The 16,188-nt window shown below is 33.7% G+C and overlaps 1 protein-coding gene across 1 annotated transcript in view; it reads right to left on the bottom strand.

Annotated features, from left to right (window-relative positions):
- The window catches only part of LOC306655585 (protein argonaute-3-like), a 114,017-nt gene that overhangs the window by 42,029 nt on the left and 55,800 nt on the right, over window positions 1-16,188 (bottom strand). Inside the window, 2 exon segments of the mRNA XM_079130147.1 lie at window positions 1,505-1,544; window positions 1,546-1,640. Coding sequence (XP_078986273.1) covers window positions 1,505-1,544; window positions 1,546-1,640 — 135 coding nt within the window.

The raw sequence follows: 16,188 nt of genomic DNA, 5'->3' as shown, positions 1-16,188 counted from the left end.
TATAACATCAACTTTATAATGCTTTCTAGTCATTTTTTCAGTCATTTCTTTGGGCCCCTGAGCAGTTGAAGTTAAGATCGAGTCCATGCTCTTCGGGCAGCAGTTGAATCCTTGTTCTGTACAGATCTTGTATTTTCTGTGATAGAGTGGTGATATGAGTTGATTGCATAGTTACCGCAAAATAATGTAAGTGACTTCATGATATCAGAGGTGGTAACTAAGCAGCAACTCCACTGGAAACCATGGCATTTAGATGATCACATATATAATGGCAGGTAATGCACTAACCTCCTGACAATGCTAACTGTGCAGTTAATACAGATTATGAAAGGACAATGGTATGGTTACAAAACAGTTATAGTTAATAGTTCTTATTTCGGCACTTAAATAATTTGAGAAAAATGGATGCTTATTTTCAAAGCAGGATTTTCTTTTTAATGTTTTATTGCAATGACTATCTTTTTCCTGGCTACTGAATGGTAAAGAATGAATGATAACTGGAGCAAGCAGATGTATATTCAGCTACTCTAATTGATTTGGGGAACTGAAAGATGTTCAGTGAATAAACTTGAATGCTTCATTCAAACCACAAGCTGAAAATTATCTGCAACAAATAGGTAAAATCTTAAAAACAATGTAGTTATTTCTGGCTATTTAAGATCTACATTTAATATAAACAGAATTTATGTTACTCATTCTAATTAGAAAATAACTTTCCTTCATGTCTAAATAAAAAACTAAATACAGTGGAGTCATATCTTACATGAGGATTTGATTCTAAAGTCATGAGCAAGGCAATAATTGTACATGATCAAAATTACTCTTAAAAACTCCTTAAATTTCTGATAAAGTACAGCATACTTTGGACACAAAATGTATGCATATATTTAAATGCATTTAAAACTGTACATATATGGAGAGTAAATATATACACAAAATATAAATCTTAGACCACTATTAAAGGTATTTTTTTCTTGGGAGACCAAATAGGGATAAATTTATGTGAGTTAAATGTATATATAACACCACTGTATATTTTAGCTACGAGGTAAAATAGGCTAGTAATAGTCAGCTCTGTAATGTACATTAAATAGCTAACTTACAACTCTAGAACAATACATGAAATAGGCTATCCCCTTATTCATAAATTTTCAAAGGAATGAAATTAAGAACTATTAAGAAAAATAAACAAGTCAATATATTAGAATATGTTTAAATAATGATTTTAACAATATTATGGAAGCACTTTCCCATAAGACAGTATTATTCCTTTCAGCCAGTAAGGGAAAGTATTAACAAATTAGCTGGTATCTATACTAGTTGCATTACTTGGCTTAATTTTCATTCAAACACTAAGATAAATTTAATGTAACATTTTATAAATTATGTATATTTTTACGGCTGATATTACACAAATAAATTTTAATTATAAAGAAAATTTCAATAAAGGTTGGCATAGCCATATGTTTTATAGTCAAGTTGTTCTAAATGAAAATGAATTCACCTTTTATCTCTTTGGTGAATTTTACCCGATGAGAATCAGTCCAGAGGTCCTTGGTGCTCATCAATATTGTGAATATCAAGAACTTCACACATGAACTGAATTACAGGTTGTGCTTTGTAGAAGGCAGTGGCAGAAACTAAAGAAAAAAAAACACAAATAGTACAAATTAATGTTTCCCTAAAAAATTCAGAAACTTCATCTTAGGTTCCAGGCTAAATAATATCTACAGAGTTAAAAATGATCCCTTCTGCACATTTGTATGTGTGTATATGTGAATGTGTATATAAATATGTATATATAGATGGTTACTATGTGCTAATAAAAACAATGGAGAAATGATGAAAACTATGACTACATACGACCATGTTATTTCTTCCTATTCAAAAACCATGCTGTTGGGTTGGGGCTGGGGGCTCAGCAGTGGATCGCTGCCTCGAATGCATGAGGCACTAGGGGTTCGATCCTCAGCACCACATAAAAATAAATAAAATAAAGATATTGTGTCCATCTACAACTAAAAATATTTTCTAAAAAAAACATGCTGTTGAACTAAGTGTAAACTTTATATACACATATATATAACAGTTTATAACTTTATTTTTACTGATGTTACCTAAATTCTAACTATAAAAACAATTCAATAAATTATTGCTATATCCATGTATTTTATAGTTAGGTTGTTCTAAATGCTAATTAATTCAGGTTTTATATCTTTGGTGAATTTTACCAGATATAAAGCATCCTTAATCTGATCAAAGTCATCTACCAAAATTCTATGGCAAATTAAATTTCACTTAATAGGAAGTCCTAGTTAGCATAGGAAAGCAAATGAATAGAAATAAAAAGTAAACTATTTTACATATAAAATTTTCTGAAAATAAGCAGCTTTGACCTCTGGTCAGGGCATAAGAACAGAAAGGTCACTATAGCTTTTATAAACTATTTCTTTCATCATGGGTCACTGAATTACTCCATTCTCTAATTCATGTACAGAGAAGTGTGTAAGGCATGAAACAAGGTCTGTAGCCTTCTGTAGGAAGGCTTTTCCTTCCTTTCCTTCCTTCCTCCCTCCCTCCCTCCCTCCCTCCCTCCCTCCCTCCCTCCTTCCTTCCTTCCTTCCTCCCTCCCTCCCTCCCTCTCCCTCTCCCTCTCCCTCTCCCTCTCCCTCTCCCTCTCTCTCTCTCTCTTTCTTTTTTTTTCCCCTGGTAGTACTGACTGAACCCAGTGCTCTACCACTGAGTTATATCCCCAGTCCTTTTTATTCTGAAACAGTCTTGCTAAGTTGCCCAGGCTGGTCTTAAATTTGTGATCCTACTGCCTCGGCCTTCTGAGTTAGGACTGATTACAGGTGTGCACTACCATACCACATTCTTTCTTAAACTAGAAATTTCTATACCCCACTACACTGTTTATGTTAATGAGTTTCCCGTCTTATAATGATTTAAGAAGATAGTGGTCTTAAATTCAAGCTACAGATACAAAGGAGTATCTGTCCAATATTATTACGATAGTCTATCAGCATGATTTATTAACCTTGGATTTTGGAACTAGAAGAGCTTCACCAATGGTTAAACCACTATCACTCATTTCTTAAATACTGATGATTATTATGGTGCTATAAAGGCATTAGGAATACAATGAAAGGCAAAACTGAAATAGACAATAAGCTTCATGCTTACCATGTTATATATTATTCAAAAAACATGCCCTTGTTGGGTATGACAATGCATGTCTATAATCCCAGCTACTCAGGAGACTGAGGCAGGAAGGATAGTAAATTTGAAACCAGTTTCAGCACCTTAGTGGTAGTCTGTCTCCAAAAACAAAACAGAACAACTACAAACATGCCCACAAGAGCTGGAGATGTGGCTCTATGGCAGGGTGCTTGCCTAGCATGTACAAGGCTCTGGGTTCAATCCCCAGTACTGTAAAAACCAACCAAACAACAAAAAAAGACATGCCCACAGTTTGTTAAGTGTGAACTTTTTATGTAGTACTCTTTCTTTTCCTCTCCTTCATTTAGGATTAAATGTCCTCCATAAAATGTCCCTCACCTTTGGAAATATATTTATCAAGGCTTTAACAGTAATTTTCTCAGGATATTTGTAAGTTGGTGAGGCTGTGGGTATTTTTTAATGTTATTAGGAAGATTTTTGTCTTTAAAATATTAATTTTGTAGTATGCACATATTATTTTAACTTTCTTAATCATAGAAATAATATATGAAGTTTCATCATAAAAACTGAAAACAATATAGAGATATACATAGTAAAGACTTTCCCCAGTCTGAACCTTCTCCAAGTAGCTCTAAAAAAAATTTAACCATTTGTGGTTAGATATGTATACATTTTCTCCTTTTACATGCACTTACAAAGATAAAAATGTAGGTATAATTTTTAGGTGAGATCAGATGATAAATGCTCTATGTTCTTATTTCATTAAAAAGTTAACATGTCTTAGAGATCTTTTTATGTCAGTACTTTTTTTTTTTTTGTACTGAGGATTGAACTCAGGGACACTCTACCTTCGAGATACATCCTCATCCTTTTTGGGTCTCATTAAATGGCAGAGGGTGGCCTCAAACTTGTGATCCTCCTGTCTCAGCCTACAGAATACCAGGCCCTGTGTTTCACGCCTGTAATCCCAGCAACTTGGGAGGCTGAGGCAGGAGAATTGCAAGTTCAAGGCAAGACTCAGCAATTTAGTGAAGCCTAAGCAATTTAGGGAGACCCTGTCTCCAAATAAAAATAAATAAATAGGGTTGAGGATGTAGCTCAGTGGTAAACTCCTGGGTTCAATCTTTAGTACCAAAAACAAAAACAGAGTAGCTGGGATTATACATGTGTCAGTACATTTTTTAATGACTATATATTATTCCATATTATTCCATGATAACTGAATATATATTCCTTTCCCCTCATAATAAAAAGAACACAAATGATAAAATATTTGAAACACTAGCCTGGACTTTGATATTTTTCTCATATAGATCTTACAGAAGATCTATATGGACTAATATGGAATTATATCTTTTTTTTAAATAGCTGTAGGATATCCCAATGCATGGATATGCTTTATGTCCTTAAAGATGGACATGTTGGTTTTTTCTCTATTACAAACTATACATACACACACACACACACACACACACATATACACATACATATATATTTTTTGCACACAAATATATATATCTACATATATATATATATGTGTGTGTGCACACACACACACACATTCGTGAATGTGTCTGTGGGAAAAACTTAAGAGGAATTAATATTCACTGCTAACCTTCCATCCAAATAAACTTTAGAAACACTAATTTCCAACTCATTAAAAAAAGGGGGGGGCATTCTTAGCATGTGTGAAGTTCTAATTTGATCCCCAGCATCACAAAAAAGAAAAAAAGATTGATAAGGTTGTAATAGTATTCTAGATATCTTACTCAAATCCAAAATAGTTTAAGTGTAAACATTATATTCTTCTGTAGAAAAATGTGAGAATATTGTTGTGCGTAAGAAAAGAGGCGGGCAGAGTTGAGCATGGTAGCACATACTGTAATCCCAGCTATTCAGAAGCCTAAAGCAGTAGGATCATAAGTTCAAGGCCTGCCTTGGGGGAAAAAGAAACAAAGCAGGTGTGAGTGGCTGGGATGTAGCTCAGTGGTAGAATACTTGCCTAGCATGTGCAAGGCTCTGGGTTCTATGCCCAGTACCACAAACAAAACAAAAAACCCACAAAGGCTGTCAGGATACAAACCAAATTTAAGTTTAAACACATATTGATCTGGATTAATTTTAAAAGTAAATAGACAAAGGGAAATAAATATATAGTAACTAATATTATTTTGCTCTTCCTTTAATCTTACAGGTAAATTTTCTTTACTAGATTACTATAATATTGTCATTTGCAACTAGTATTTCACACATTAGAGAGTTGTAACTAGTGAATAAACAGGACAGAATTATTTCTCCTGTATAACCCTCTTCTATTTTTCCATTACTTTCTTTTCTTTCTTTCTTTTTTTTTTTTTTTTTTGCAGTGCTGGGGATTGAACCCAATGTGCTTGCAAGGCAAACACTCTACCAACTGAGCTATATCCCCAGCCCTCCATTACTTTCACTACACTCTTAGTGTATCATTTCATTGTTGACCAACCTCTCCATAGGAAGGCGGGCATTTGAGGTAAAAATTAAATTTTGTGAAAAAACCATCTGTATAAAAGTAAGGGTTGATATTAGGTAGAGGGGAATGAAGAGAGTGGAAGGGGTGTAGGGGTAGAAAGGAAAGTAGAGTGAAACAGACATTATTACCTCATGTACATATATGACTGCCTGACTGATAAGATCCTACAATATGTATTATCAGAAAAATGAGAAATTACATTCCATTTATATGATTTATCATAATGTATAAATGCATTCTGTCATGTACAACTAATTAGAACAAATAAAAAGATTAAAAAAAATTAAAAAAGAATGGGTTGAAATCAGTGACTACACTTTTGAATTAGGAGTGAATTTCAATGATCAAAGATCTGCTTCTCCGCTGCTTGAATAAATCTTTAATATTTAATAAAGCTACGTATACATGTATTCCTTCTTTTGCTTCCCCACATTAGTTAATCTTTACTGAAAAAGAAATGTTTAGATTTTTAAAAATCTACTTATCCAATATACCATATTAAATATTAAAGAAAATGAAGATGATAATGTTCCTAAGAAAGTATCTGATAAAATCCAGCACTGTAGCAAATACTCTTACTATACTAAGACCAGAAGGGAACTTCCCTTAATTTGATCAATGTCATCTACCAGAACTCTATGGTAAATTCAACTTTACTTAATAGAAAGTCCTAGCTAGCACAGTAAAGCAAATTAAGAGAAATAAAAGGTCAAAAGGTTTTGGAAAAGGGAAAACAAATCCATTGCATGTCATGATATGACTGCCTATATGGAAAAACACAAATCTAGAGATAAATTACAGAATAACTAATAGTTCAGAAATGATGCTAGATCTAAGATTAACATACAAAATTAAATTATATTTATATAACCTAGCAACCAATTTAACATGCAGTTTTAAAAAGATACTACTTACAATCACAACAAAAAATTTAAGGAGCTTTTGGAATAAAGTCTAAACAAAAGATATGTAAGACCTATAGAAGTAATACATATCTTATTTTTGGAAGATTTTACAGATGAGTAAATAAATGGAGCAATATACCCTATTCATGTAAATTTTCTCCAAACTGATGGGCAAATTCATAGGAATTTAATTCTAACAGGAATGAACATATCCAACAGGATGCAATACTTTCTCCCCCTGGAAATTAGGAAACTGCTATCTATCATTAACATAAAAGCAATGATATCAGAATAGCCAAGATAATTAATACGATTTGTTCATCAAGATTTGTTATAATTCTTCCAATCAAGAAACTGCGAAGACAGACATGTAGACCAACAGAACAGACTTAAAAGCCTAACTCATACTATATGCAAAACCAAACTTACATTCAAAGAACTAAATATGAAGAGGAAAACAAATATTAGTTGGAAATGTAAAATATCTTTATAATCTTGTAGGTAAGGAAGAATTTCTTAAACAAACTTAAAAAATAAGCTAGGTATGTTGGTGTGTACATGTAATCCTAGCAACTTAGAAGGCTGAGGCAGAAGGATTTTAAGTTCAAGAGCTGTCTGGGCAATTTAGTGAGATCCTTTTCCAAAATAAATAAAAAGGCTAGGAATGTAGTTCAGTGGTATAGGATCCCTTGATTCATTCCTCAGTACCAAAAAAACCCCAAAAAACAAAAAACAAACCTCAAACAAACAAACAAAAAAAAAAACCCCTAAAATGACAAACTATGAAAACTGTAAGAAAGAAGACACCAATAAGCAAAACTTAGAAAAACAAAGTTATAGGTTAGTAGAGAATATGTAAAATATGTATAACAAATAATTACAATCCAGAACATATAAAGAGTTCTTACAAATCAAGGTAAAAGGATAAAAAGTGGCAAAGTATATTAGCAGACATTTCACAGAAGGGAAAATCTAAATAGCAAAAAACCATACAATTTTACTAATTATGTGATTTGCAATAAGGAAATACAGATAAGAACAACAACAAGTTATCGAAGTGAGTAAAAAGTGTCAAGCAAATTACCAAGACTGATTTCATACCAACCTAGATTTATAAAAAATTTCAAGGCTGGTAATATAAGTTGAAAAGCCAATTGAAGAATGAAAAGGCACTAAAATTTAGATAAATAAAAGTGAGAAATAAAGTACAAATATTGAGAGGCGTTGGGGAAAAATGAGACATTATTTTTTAACTTTTTTTTTTTAGATGTTGATAGACCTTTATTCATTTATTTATATGTGGTGCTGAGAATCGAACCCAGTGCCTCACACATGCCAGGCAAGTGCTCTACCACTGAGCCACAACTCCAGTGCCCCAAGAAATGAGACATTATTAATTGCCAGTATAGCGATAAACAAACAAGGGAAACAAAATTCACCAAAATAGACTAGATATCCAGAATACCACTTTAATAGTTTTTTAATGCATGAACATAGAGTATCTCCAAATTTATTAAGGACATTTTCATTTTATTATGGTTTTATAACCTAAAATTCATATATCTTTTATTGAATTTATTCATAAATAATCACTAAAATTTTGTTCTGTTGGAAATCTGTTTTTTTCATTTATCAACGATTGCATGTTCGTTCATTCTTTATATTTATTTATTCATTCATTTTTGGTGCTGGGGATTAAACCTACAGCCTCACACATACTAAGTACATGCTTTACACATTCACTCAACTATATCCCTAGACTTTGTTCATTTTTTAACTAGGTTTCTTCTTTTCATGGGTAGCAGTGTTAGAATAATGAAAAAAGGATAGATTTGGAAATCAAAAAGACTTAGATTTTAATCCTAGCTCAATACTTACTAGTCTTTATTCATCTGTTAGAGGAAAGAAAAAAAAAAAGGAAACCCCCTATTTCTCAGCGCATTGGGAAGAACCTACTTGTGCCAGGAAAGCAAGTTTATGGAGCTGCTTTAAAAAAAAAAAAAAAAAAAAAGTTTCCCCAGGCTGTCCTGGAACTTGTGATCCTCCTACCTTAGCCTCCGAAATAGCTGGGATTATAGGTGTGTGCCACTGTGTTGGCCCTTTTCTAATTTTTTAAAAATATTTTTATTAGTTGTAGATGAATACAATAGCTTTATTTATTTATTTTTATGTGGTGCTAAGGATCAAACCCAGTGCCTCACATGTGCTAGGCAAGCACTCTACTACTGAGCCACAACCCCAGTCCCTCTTCTCATTTTTGAAGAACATGTCATGGGTTCACTGGTCTCCTAATATTTTTTTTAGTTGTAGATGGACACAATACCTTTATTTTTATGTGGTGCTGAGGACTGAACATAGTGCCTCACAAGTGCTAGGCAAGTGCTCTACCACTGAGCTACAACCCCAGCCCCTCCTGATATCTTAATTCCAGCAACACAGTGAGAGACGCTGTCTCTAAATAAAATACAAAATAGAATTGGGGATGTAGTTCAGTGGTTGAGTTCAATCCCCAGTACCCATTCCCCAAAAAAGTATAGTACGTAAAGTTGGGTCCCACAAAATAGAATACATTGATGCTGTACACATATTGCTGGGAGGTAAGTTAACAGGAAGATACTATGGTTATTATTTGCCCCAATTTAAGTTTACTTCCTTGCGTCCAAATTTATAAGAACGGAAATTAAAATCACTTATTATACAATGATTTTCATGGTAATAATTAGTATTTAATCTTTGGAGGTCATAATAAAAGAAATCTCTGTATTTTCTATATCATCTAGTAAAATACATGGAATACTCAGGAAATATTTATTCATTGATAGGTTAAAGAATTGCTCTAATTTTTAAATGTTAAATACCACCTACTTACCTAAGGGCCTAACACATAAATGTGTCACTTAGCAAATTATTATAAAGTGAGTATCTGTGTAGCGACCATTTAGATTAAGAACTATTACCAGGGGCTGTAGTTCAGTGGCAGAGCACTTGCCTAGCATGTAGGAGGCACTGGGTTCAATCCTTAGCACCACATAGAAATAAATAAAGTAAAGGCCTGCTGTAACCAGTATCCCAGAAACCTTTCTCTCCTCTAAAGGTAATCGAAATTCTGTCTTCTACAGTAATGACTTCCCAAATACACACATATCCATAAGTACCGTATTAGTTTTCCTTGGTTTTGAATTTTATGGAAACATAATGTATATGACCTTTTGAGACTTTCACTTAAGATTGTTTCTAAATTTGCCATATTAATTCAATGTAACTAGTTTTTTCATTTTCATTGGTGCATACTCTGTTGAAGAAATATACAATTTATCCACTCTGCTGGTAGACATTGCTGTTGGTATCTTTCTTTGGCTACTATGAATAATGTATGAATAGTGACAGAACATCTTTGTATGTCATACACAAATTCCTCTACTATAGGCTATATCTGTGAGTGAAACTGCTGGGTCATGAGGGATGCATGTCTAAATTTCTTAGACAATGCCAAATTTTCACAGAGGTGTTAACAATTGACCCTGTAATAGTGTGTAAGAGTCACTGCTGTGCCAAGTTCTCATCAGCTGTTAGCACTGTCAGACTTGACTTTCAGCCATTATGATGGGTGTGCAGTGATCTCTCATTTTTGAAAAAAAATTATGTTTTGAAATATATCTTACATACAACAAACTTCAAAGTGCAAATTCAATGATTTTGATAAATATATACATCTATGTTATTACCCCCTCTCTAATTAAGAAAGAACATTTCCATCACCCCTTTGTAAAAAGGTCCTTCCTATCTCCCCCAAGCAACAACTCATTTGATTTCTTTCATAATCAACTGGTTCAGAATTTCATATAAATGGGGACTGGGGTTGTGGTTCTGTTAGAGCACTTGCCTGGCAGTGTGAGGCACTGGGTTCAATTCTCAGCACCACATATAAATAGATAAATTTAAAAATAAGAATTCTATATAAATGGAATTATACTGTACAGACTATTTTGCATTTAGCTTCTCTTGTACATCTTTTTAATATATTTTTTATACATTTATTTTTTTAATGTGGTCCTAGGATCAAACCTAGTGCCTCACACACGTGAGGTAAGCACTCCACCATTGAGCTACAGCTCAGTTCTCTTGTACATCTTCTTTGAGACTGATTCCCACTGTTTTATTAATTAGATTGTTCTTTTTAATCACTGGATAAGTACTTCATTAGAACAAACAGATCACAATCTCTTTCTTCATTTACTTCTTATTGGCCATTTGGGTTGTTTCCAGTTTCAAGTTATTATCAACATACAAACATACATGAATAAATGAACAAATCTTTGCACAGGCATATATTTTTGTTTTTCTTGCGCAAAGATGTAGAATTACAATTGGCAGGCCATATGGCAAGAGAACATTTACCCTTTTTTTTTTTAGGTGCTGAGGATGGAGCTCAGGACTTCAGGCATTTAACTTTACTTATTTTTGTACAAGGGCTATAATTCAGGGGCATTTTACCACTAAGCCATATCTCCAGTGCTTTTTGTTTTGAGACAGGGTCTCTCTCTAGATTGCTTAGGATCTAAGTTGCTAAGGCTGGCTTCAAACTTGCAATCCTCCTCTCAGCCTCCCAAGTCACTGGGTTTACAGGCATGTGCCACCATACCTGGCTTTAATTTTTATTTTTTTCACAGTGCTGGGGATTGAACATAGGAGTGTTCTACCACTGAGTTATATCCCTAACACTTAGACCATGAGACAGGGTCCAAGTTGCTGAGGCTGTCTTTCAATCCATGATCCTCCTGCATCAGCATCTTGATTTGCTGGGATTACAGGTATGCACCACTGCACCCATCCTGAGAACCTTTAACTTTAAAAAACTGCCAAACTATTTTTTAACGCAGTTGTATTATTTTATATTCCTATTAGTAGATGTTCCACATCTGTTATCACTTGGTACTGTCAGTCTTTTAAATTTAGTCAATTATCAATGTATATTTAAAAAACTGGATGGGATTTTGATTACACTGAATTTATACATCAATTGTTTTGAGTTTATAGATTATAAAGTATATTGTTGTGCTTACTTGCATATCCTGCATAACCAATGATAATTAGAATCTTTTCAAGGATTTATTTCACATCTTTTTCTAAAATATTTTCTAGTTGTAGATGGACACCTTTATTTAATTTTTTAAATGTGGTGCTGAGGCTCAAAACCAGTGCTTCACATGTGCTAGGCAAGCATTCTACCACTGAGCTACAACTCCAGCCCCTCATATCTTTAAAAAAAATTTTTTTTTTGTAGTTGTAGATGGACAGTATGCCTTTATTTTATTTGTTTATTTTTATGTGGTGCTAAGGATAGAACCCAGTGCCTCACATATGCTAGGCAAGTGTTTTGCCACTGGGCCACAATCCCAGTCCCACATATCTTTTTTTTTTTAAAATATGTGTGCATAAATATATTAAACAATGTATCCATTGATGTTTTATAAATTTGGGGGGTATATATAAATAAATAAATAAATATTTTATTTTTAGTTGCCAATGGACCTTTATTTTATTTATTTATATAGGTAGCAACAATCGAACCCAGTGCCTCACACATGCCAGGTAAGTGCTCTACAACTGAGCCACAATCCCAGCCCCTCACATATCTTCTTTTGTGAAAAATTTTTCTTTTTTCTTTTTTTGTGGGGGCACTGGTGATCAAACCCAGGTCTTGTGCTTGCAGACACTATAATACTGCCCTGTATAGTCCCAGTCACAAGTATATGCTTTTGACTACATTTTGATCTGTTGTCTTTTAAGTTTTTCAGACATTTCAGATACAAGGCTTTTGCTCAGATATGTTTTCCAAGTGTTCTTAACAGTAGTTTAACTTAGATGGTTTCCCATTTATTAAGAAATCTTTGCTTACTTCAGGGTTGTGAATATTTTTCCCGTTTTTTTCTTAGATATTTCTCAGTATTAGTTTCTTGTTTTGGTCTGGAATATAATTTAAATTAAATTTTATATTATAAAGAATTAATTTTTTTAGTATACAAATATTCAGTTATTCCTATATTATTTACTGAAAAGATTATCCTTTCTCCCATTGAATTACATTGGCTGTTTGGCAAAATTAATCAATTCTGAGTGGGTCCATTCCTGTAGCTCTTTTATAACTTATGTGTCTTTGCCCAAATATCACAGTTTCACTTTCTACAGCTATATATAGCATGTCTTCAAACCATGTAGCACAAATTCTCTGATTTTGTTTCTCGAAGAATGGGTTATTTTAAAAATTAGAGGCTTCTGGTACGAGAAAATGATATAACCCTTTTATTTATGCCTTTTTAACTGTTTGTTTTTTGGTACTGGGGATTGAACCCAGGGATGCTTAACCACTGAGCCACCTCCCTAGCCCTTTTTTATATTTTATTTAGAGATAGGGTCTCACTGAGTTGCTCAGGGTCTCATTAAGTTGTGAAGGCTGACTTTGAATGGTCTTCCCATCTTGGCCTCCCAAGCTGCTGAGATTACAGGTGTGTGCCACAGCACCCAGTTACCTTTTTAACTTTCTTAATAATCCATTGCAGCTTTCAGTGTAGGGGCCTGCTACATCTTTCTTTAAATTTATTCCAGTATATTGCATGTACTTTTGATGTTACATATGGTAAATTTTTTCATTTTTCTAATTGTTGAATACTGATATATTGCTAGTATTCATTGTTGTTTTATAATACACTAGTGTGGTGGCATACACCTATAATTCCAGCGGCTCAGAAGGCTGAGGCAGGAGGATCTCAAGTTCAAAGCTAGCCTCAACAATGGTGAGGTGTTAAGACCATGTCTCTAAATAAAATACAAAATAGGGATGGGGATGTGGTACTGGCTGGGACCTAAGCACACTTGCTTTGTTCTTGATTTTAGGGCGAGTGTTTGATATTTTCATCATACATGTATGATGATCCCTATATCTTTTTCTAAATGCTTTTATAAGTTTTCTATTATTGCAGTTTGTAGTAAATTTTTAGCATGAGAATATTAAAATATTTTGATGATTTTTCTGGCTTCTGAGAGGATTCTGTTGTCTTTGTCAGGTGTATTAGGTATAATAAAAATTTAGTTAGAAAGTCTTTTTTCCTCTTCTGTTTTCTGAAAGAATGCATGAAAAACTAGGATTTTTTTTTTTCCTTAAGTGTTAGGTAAAATTCATCAGTGAAATCATTTATGACTGGTGTTTTCCTTGTGAGAAGTGATTATAAATTCAATTTATTTGATACAGGGTTATTCCAATTTTGGTAAAGTTGTCTACTGAGGAATTTGATTCAATTAAGTTACCAAATTGGCATAAAGTTATTCATAACATTCTTTTTTAAAAAAATATTTTTTTTTAGTTGTAGATGGACACAATACCTTTATTTATTTTTATGTGGTGCTGAGGAGTGAACCCAATGCCTCATGCATGTGAGGCAAGGGCTCCACAGCTGAGCCACAGCCCCAGGCCCATAACATTCCCTTTTAAGACAATATTAAATTCTAAAAGCTCTTTAGTAGTACTTTTCATTCCTGATACTGGTAATCTTTTTCCTATTTTTCTTGATTAGTCTTGTGATAAGTTTATTAATTTTATCAATTTTCCCCCCTGGTACAAGGGACTGAATCCTGGGTATTTTACCACTAAGTTACATCCCTAACATCTCCCTTCCCCCTCTGCCATCCTTGTAAAATTTTGTGACAGGGTCTTGCTAAGTTGTCTGAGTTGGCCTTAAATTTGTCTGGGATCACAGGCATACAGCACTGTGCCCCACTAATTTTATTAAAAAATTTAAAAAACCAAGAGTTGGCTTCCTTAATTTTCTATTTAATTAATTTTTGCTCCCATCTTTATTACATTTTACCTTCTACTTACTTTGGGTTTAATTTGCTCTTATTTTTCTAGCTTAAGGAAACTGTAATAGCCTGTCTCCAAGATGGTCCCTAGTGAGTTCTGATTCATGGGATTCCAAGCTTTGTGTAGTTTCTTCCTACACTGAATATAACTGATCTGTGTAACCAATAGGATGTTATGGAAATGACGATGTAACTTTCCATGCTAGGTCTTAATGTTTTAGAGCTTCTGTCTTGTTCTCTCATGGATTACTCACCCTGGAATAAGCCAGTCACAATGCTGTGAGAATACTTATGCAACTTAAGGAGATGTTCACATGGCAAGGAACTCATGTCTTCAGAAATAAGTCATCATTAATTAAGTGAGTCATCCTGAACTGGATTCCCCAGTTCCAGTAAAGTCTTAAGATTGACTGCAGCCTCATGAGAGTCCCTGAACCTGAACCAACCAGTTAAGCCATCCCTTAATTCCTGATAGAAACTACATAAGATAATGTTTATTGTTGTCTATAAGTTTTATAATTTGAAAAGCAGTGATTGATAATACAGATGTAAAATAGGACTTAATCATCTATTCAAATATTTATTAAATCTCTCCTTTATGGTTTGGAACTTCAGAGATGAATCCAATCCTTAAACACAGAACCTTGATTAAGATGGCAGGAGCACCTTGTTTCATTTTTTTCTAAAACTCCACTAAAAACATGGTAAGGGAAAAAAGAAAAAAGACAAAAATCTAGAAGGAGAGAGGAACAAAGAGAAACTACATCAACATTTTAGAAGATGAAAAGTGAGTTGTAACTGATATAGTAGACCCAAGAAAATGAAATCACAGCCAGCTGTTTTGCTAAAAGGTAAAAACCAACTGCATTTACACTACCAAGTCCTCAAAATGCAGAAGTGGCTGTATAAGGTACCTCTGAAACTGGTGATAAAAGGATGTGGATGGTACAGAAAAATAAAGAGGAAAAGCAGTTTGCGAAGGTGAAGTTCTAGATCCCCTATCTAGATCCACATCTCTAAAGAGCTGCCCCTTCTTCCTCTTTCATCAGCCTAGAGGTTTATTCTCTGAAAAAGGCAAAACAAAGACTTTAAGGATGAAGATGCCAGGAACAGTTGAAGGCATAGGACTGTACTATAAACAAAGGATTAAATGACTTTAACATTAAATGCTGAATGTAGGAATTCCCCCAGCTAGAACCCCAACTTGGCTTCCAGAATGTAGGCCACCAGACTGTTACCCTTCAGACAGGAGTCTTGGAAGACTCATCTTTGGGCAACTTGACCAGCCAAGAGAAGAAGCCTAAAGATTCTCCAACCTCAATCCACTGAAATCATCTCATGATGAAGCTCAGTCAACAAGCCTGTTCCCTGTATTCAGAGTTTCCGGTCAGTGTTTTGGACTCCCATCGAATGAGTAGATAATCAAGGATACTAGATACTTGGGAAAATCCCTCAAAATGAAAGACAGCACAAAACAAACAAAAAGGAATTTGGGTACATAGGAGAAGAAATCCAAAATAAGATATTATGTTCAGAAAGCTAAGAAAGGATATTGCAACTTGTGAAACAAGAACTGCATGATATTAAATATATATTATTTAGGAAATATAAAATGAACAGTTAGAATAAAAATTACAATAAAAAAATCAAAAAGTAAATAAAAGAACTGGAAGAAGAAGAAAAAAAGAACTGGAAGATAAAGTTGAGGAAATTTTCTAGAAAGTAAAGGAAAATTTA

Source organism: Sciurus vulgaris (assembly GCF_902686455.1).
Source record: "Sciurus vulgaris genome assembly, chromosome: 1".
Taxonomy (NCBI): domain Eukaryota; kingdom Metazoa; phylum Chordata; class Mammalia; order Rodentia; family Sciuridae; genus Sciurus; species Sciurus vulgaris.
Note: the sequence above shows the minus strand (reverse complement) of the source record. Positions and strands in the feature narration are given on the sequence as shown.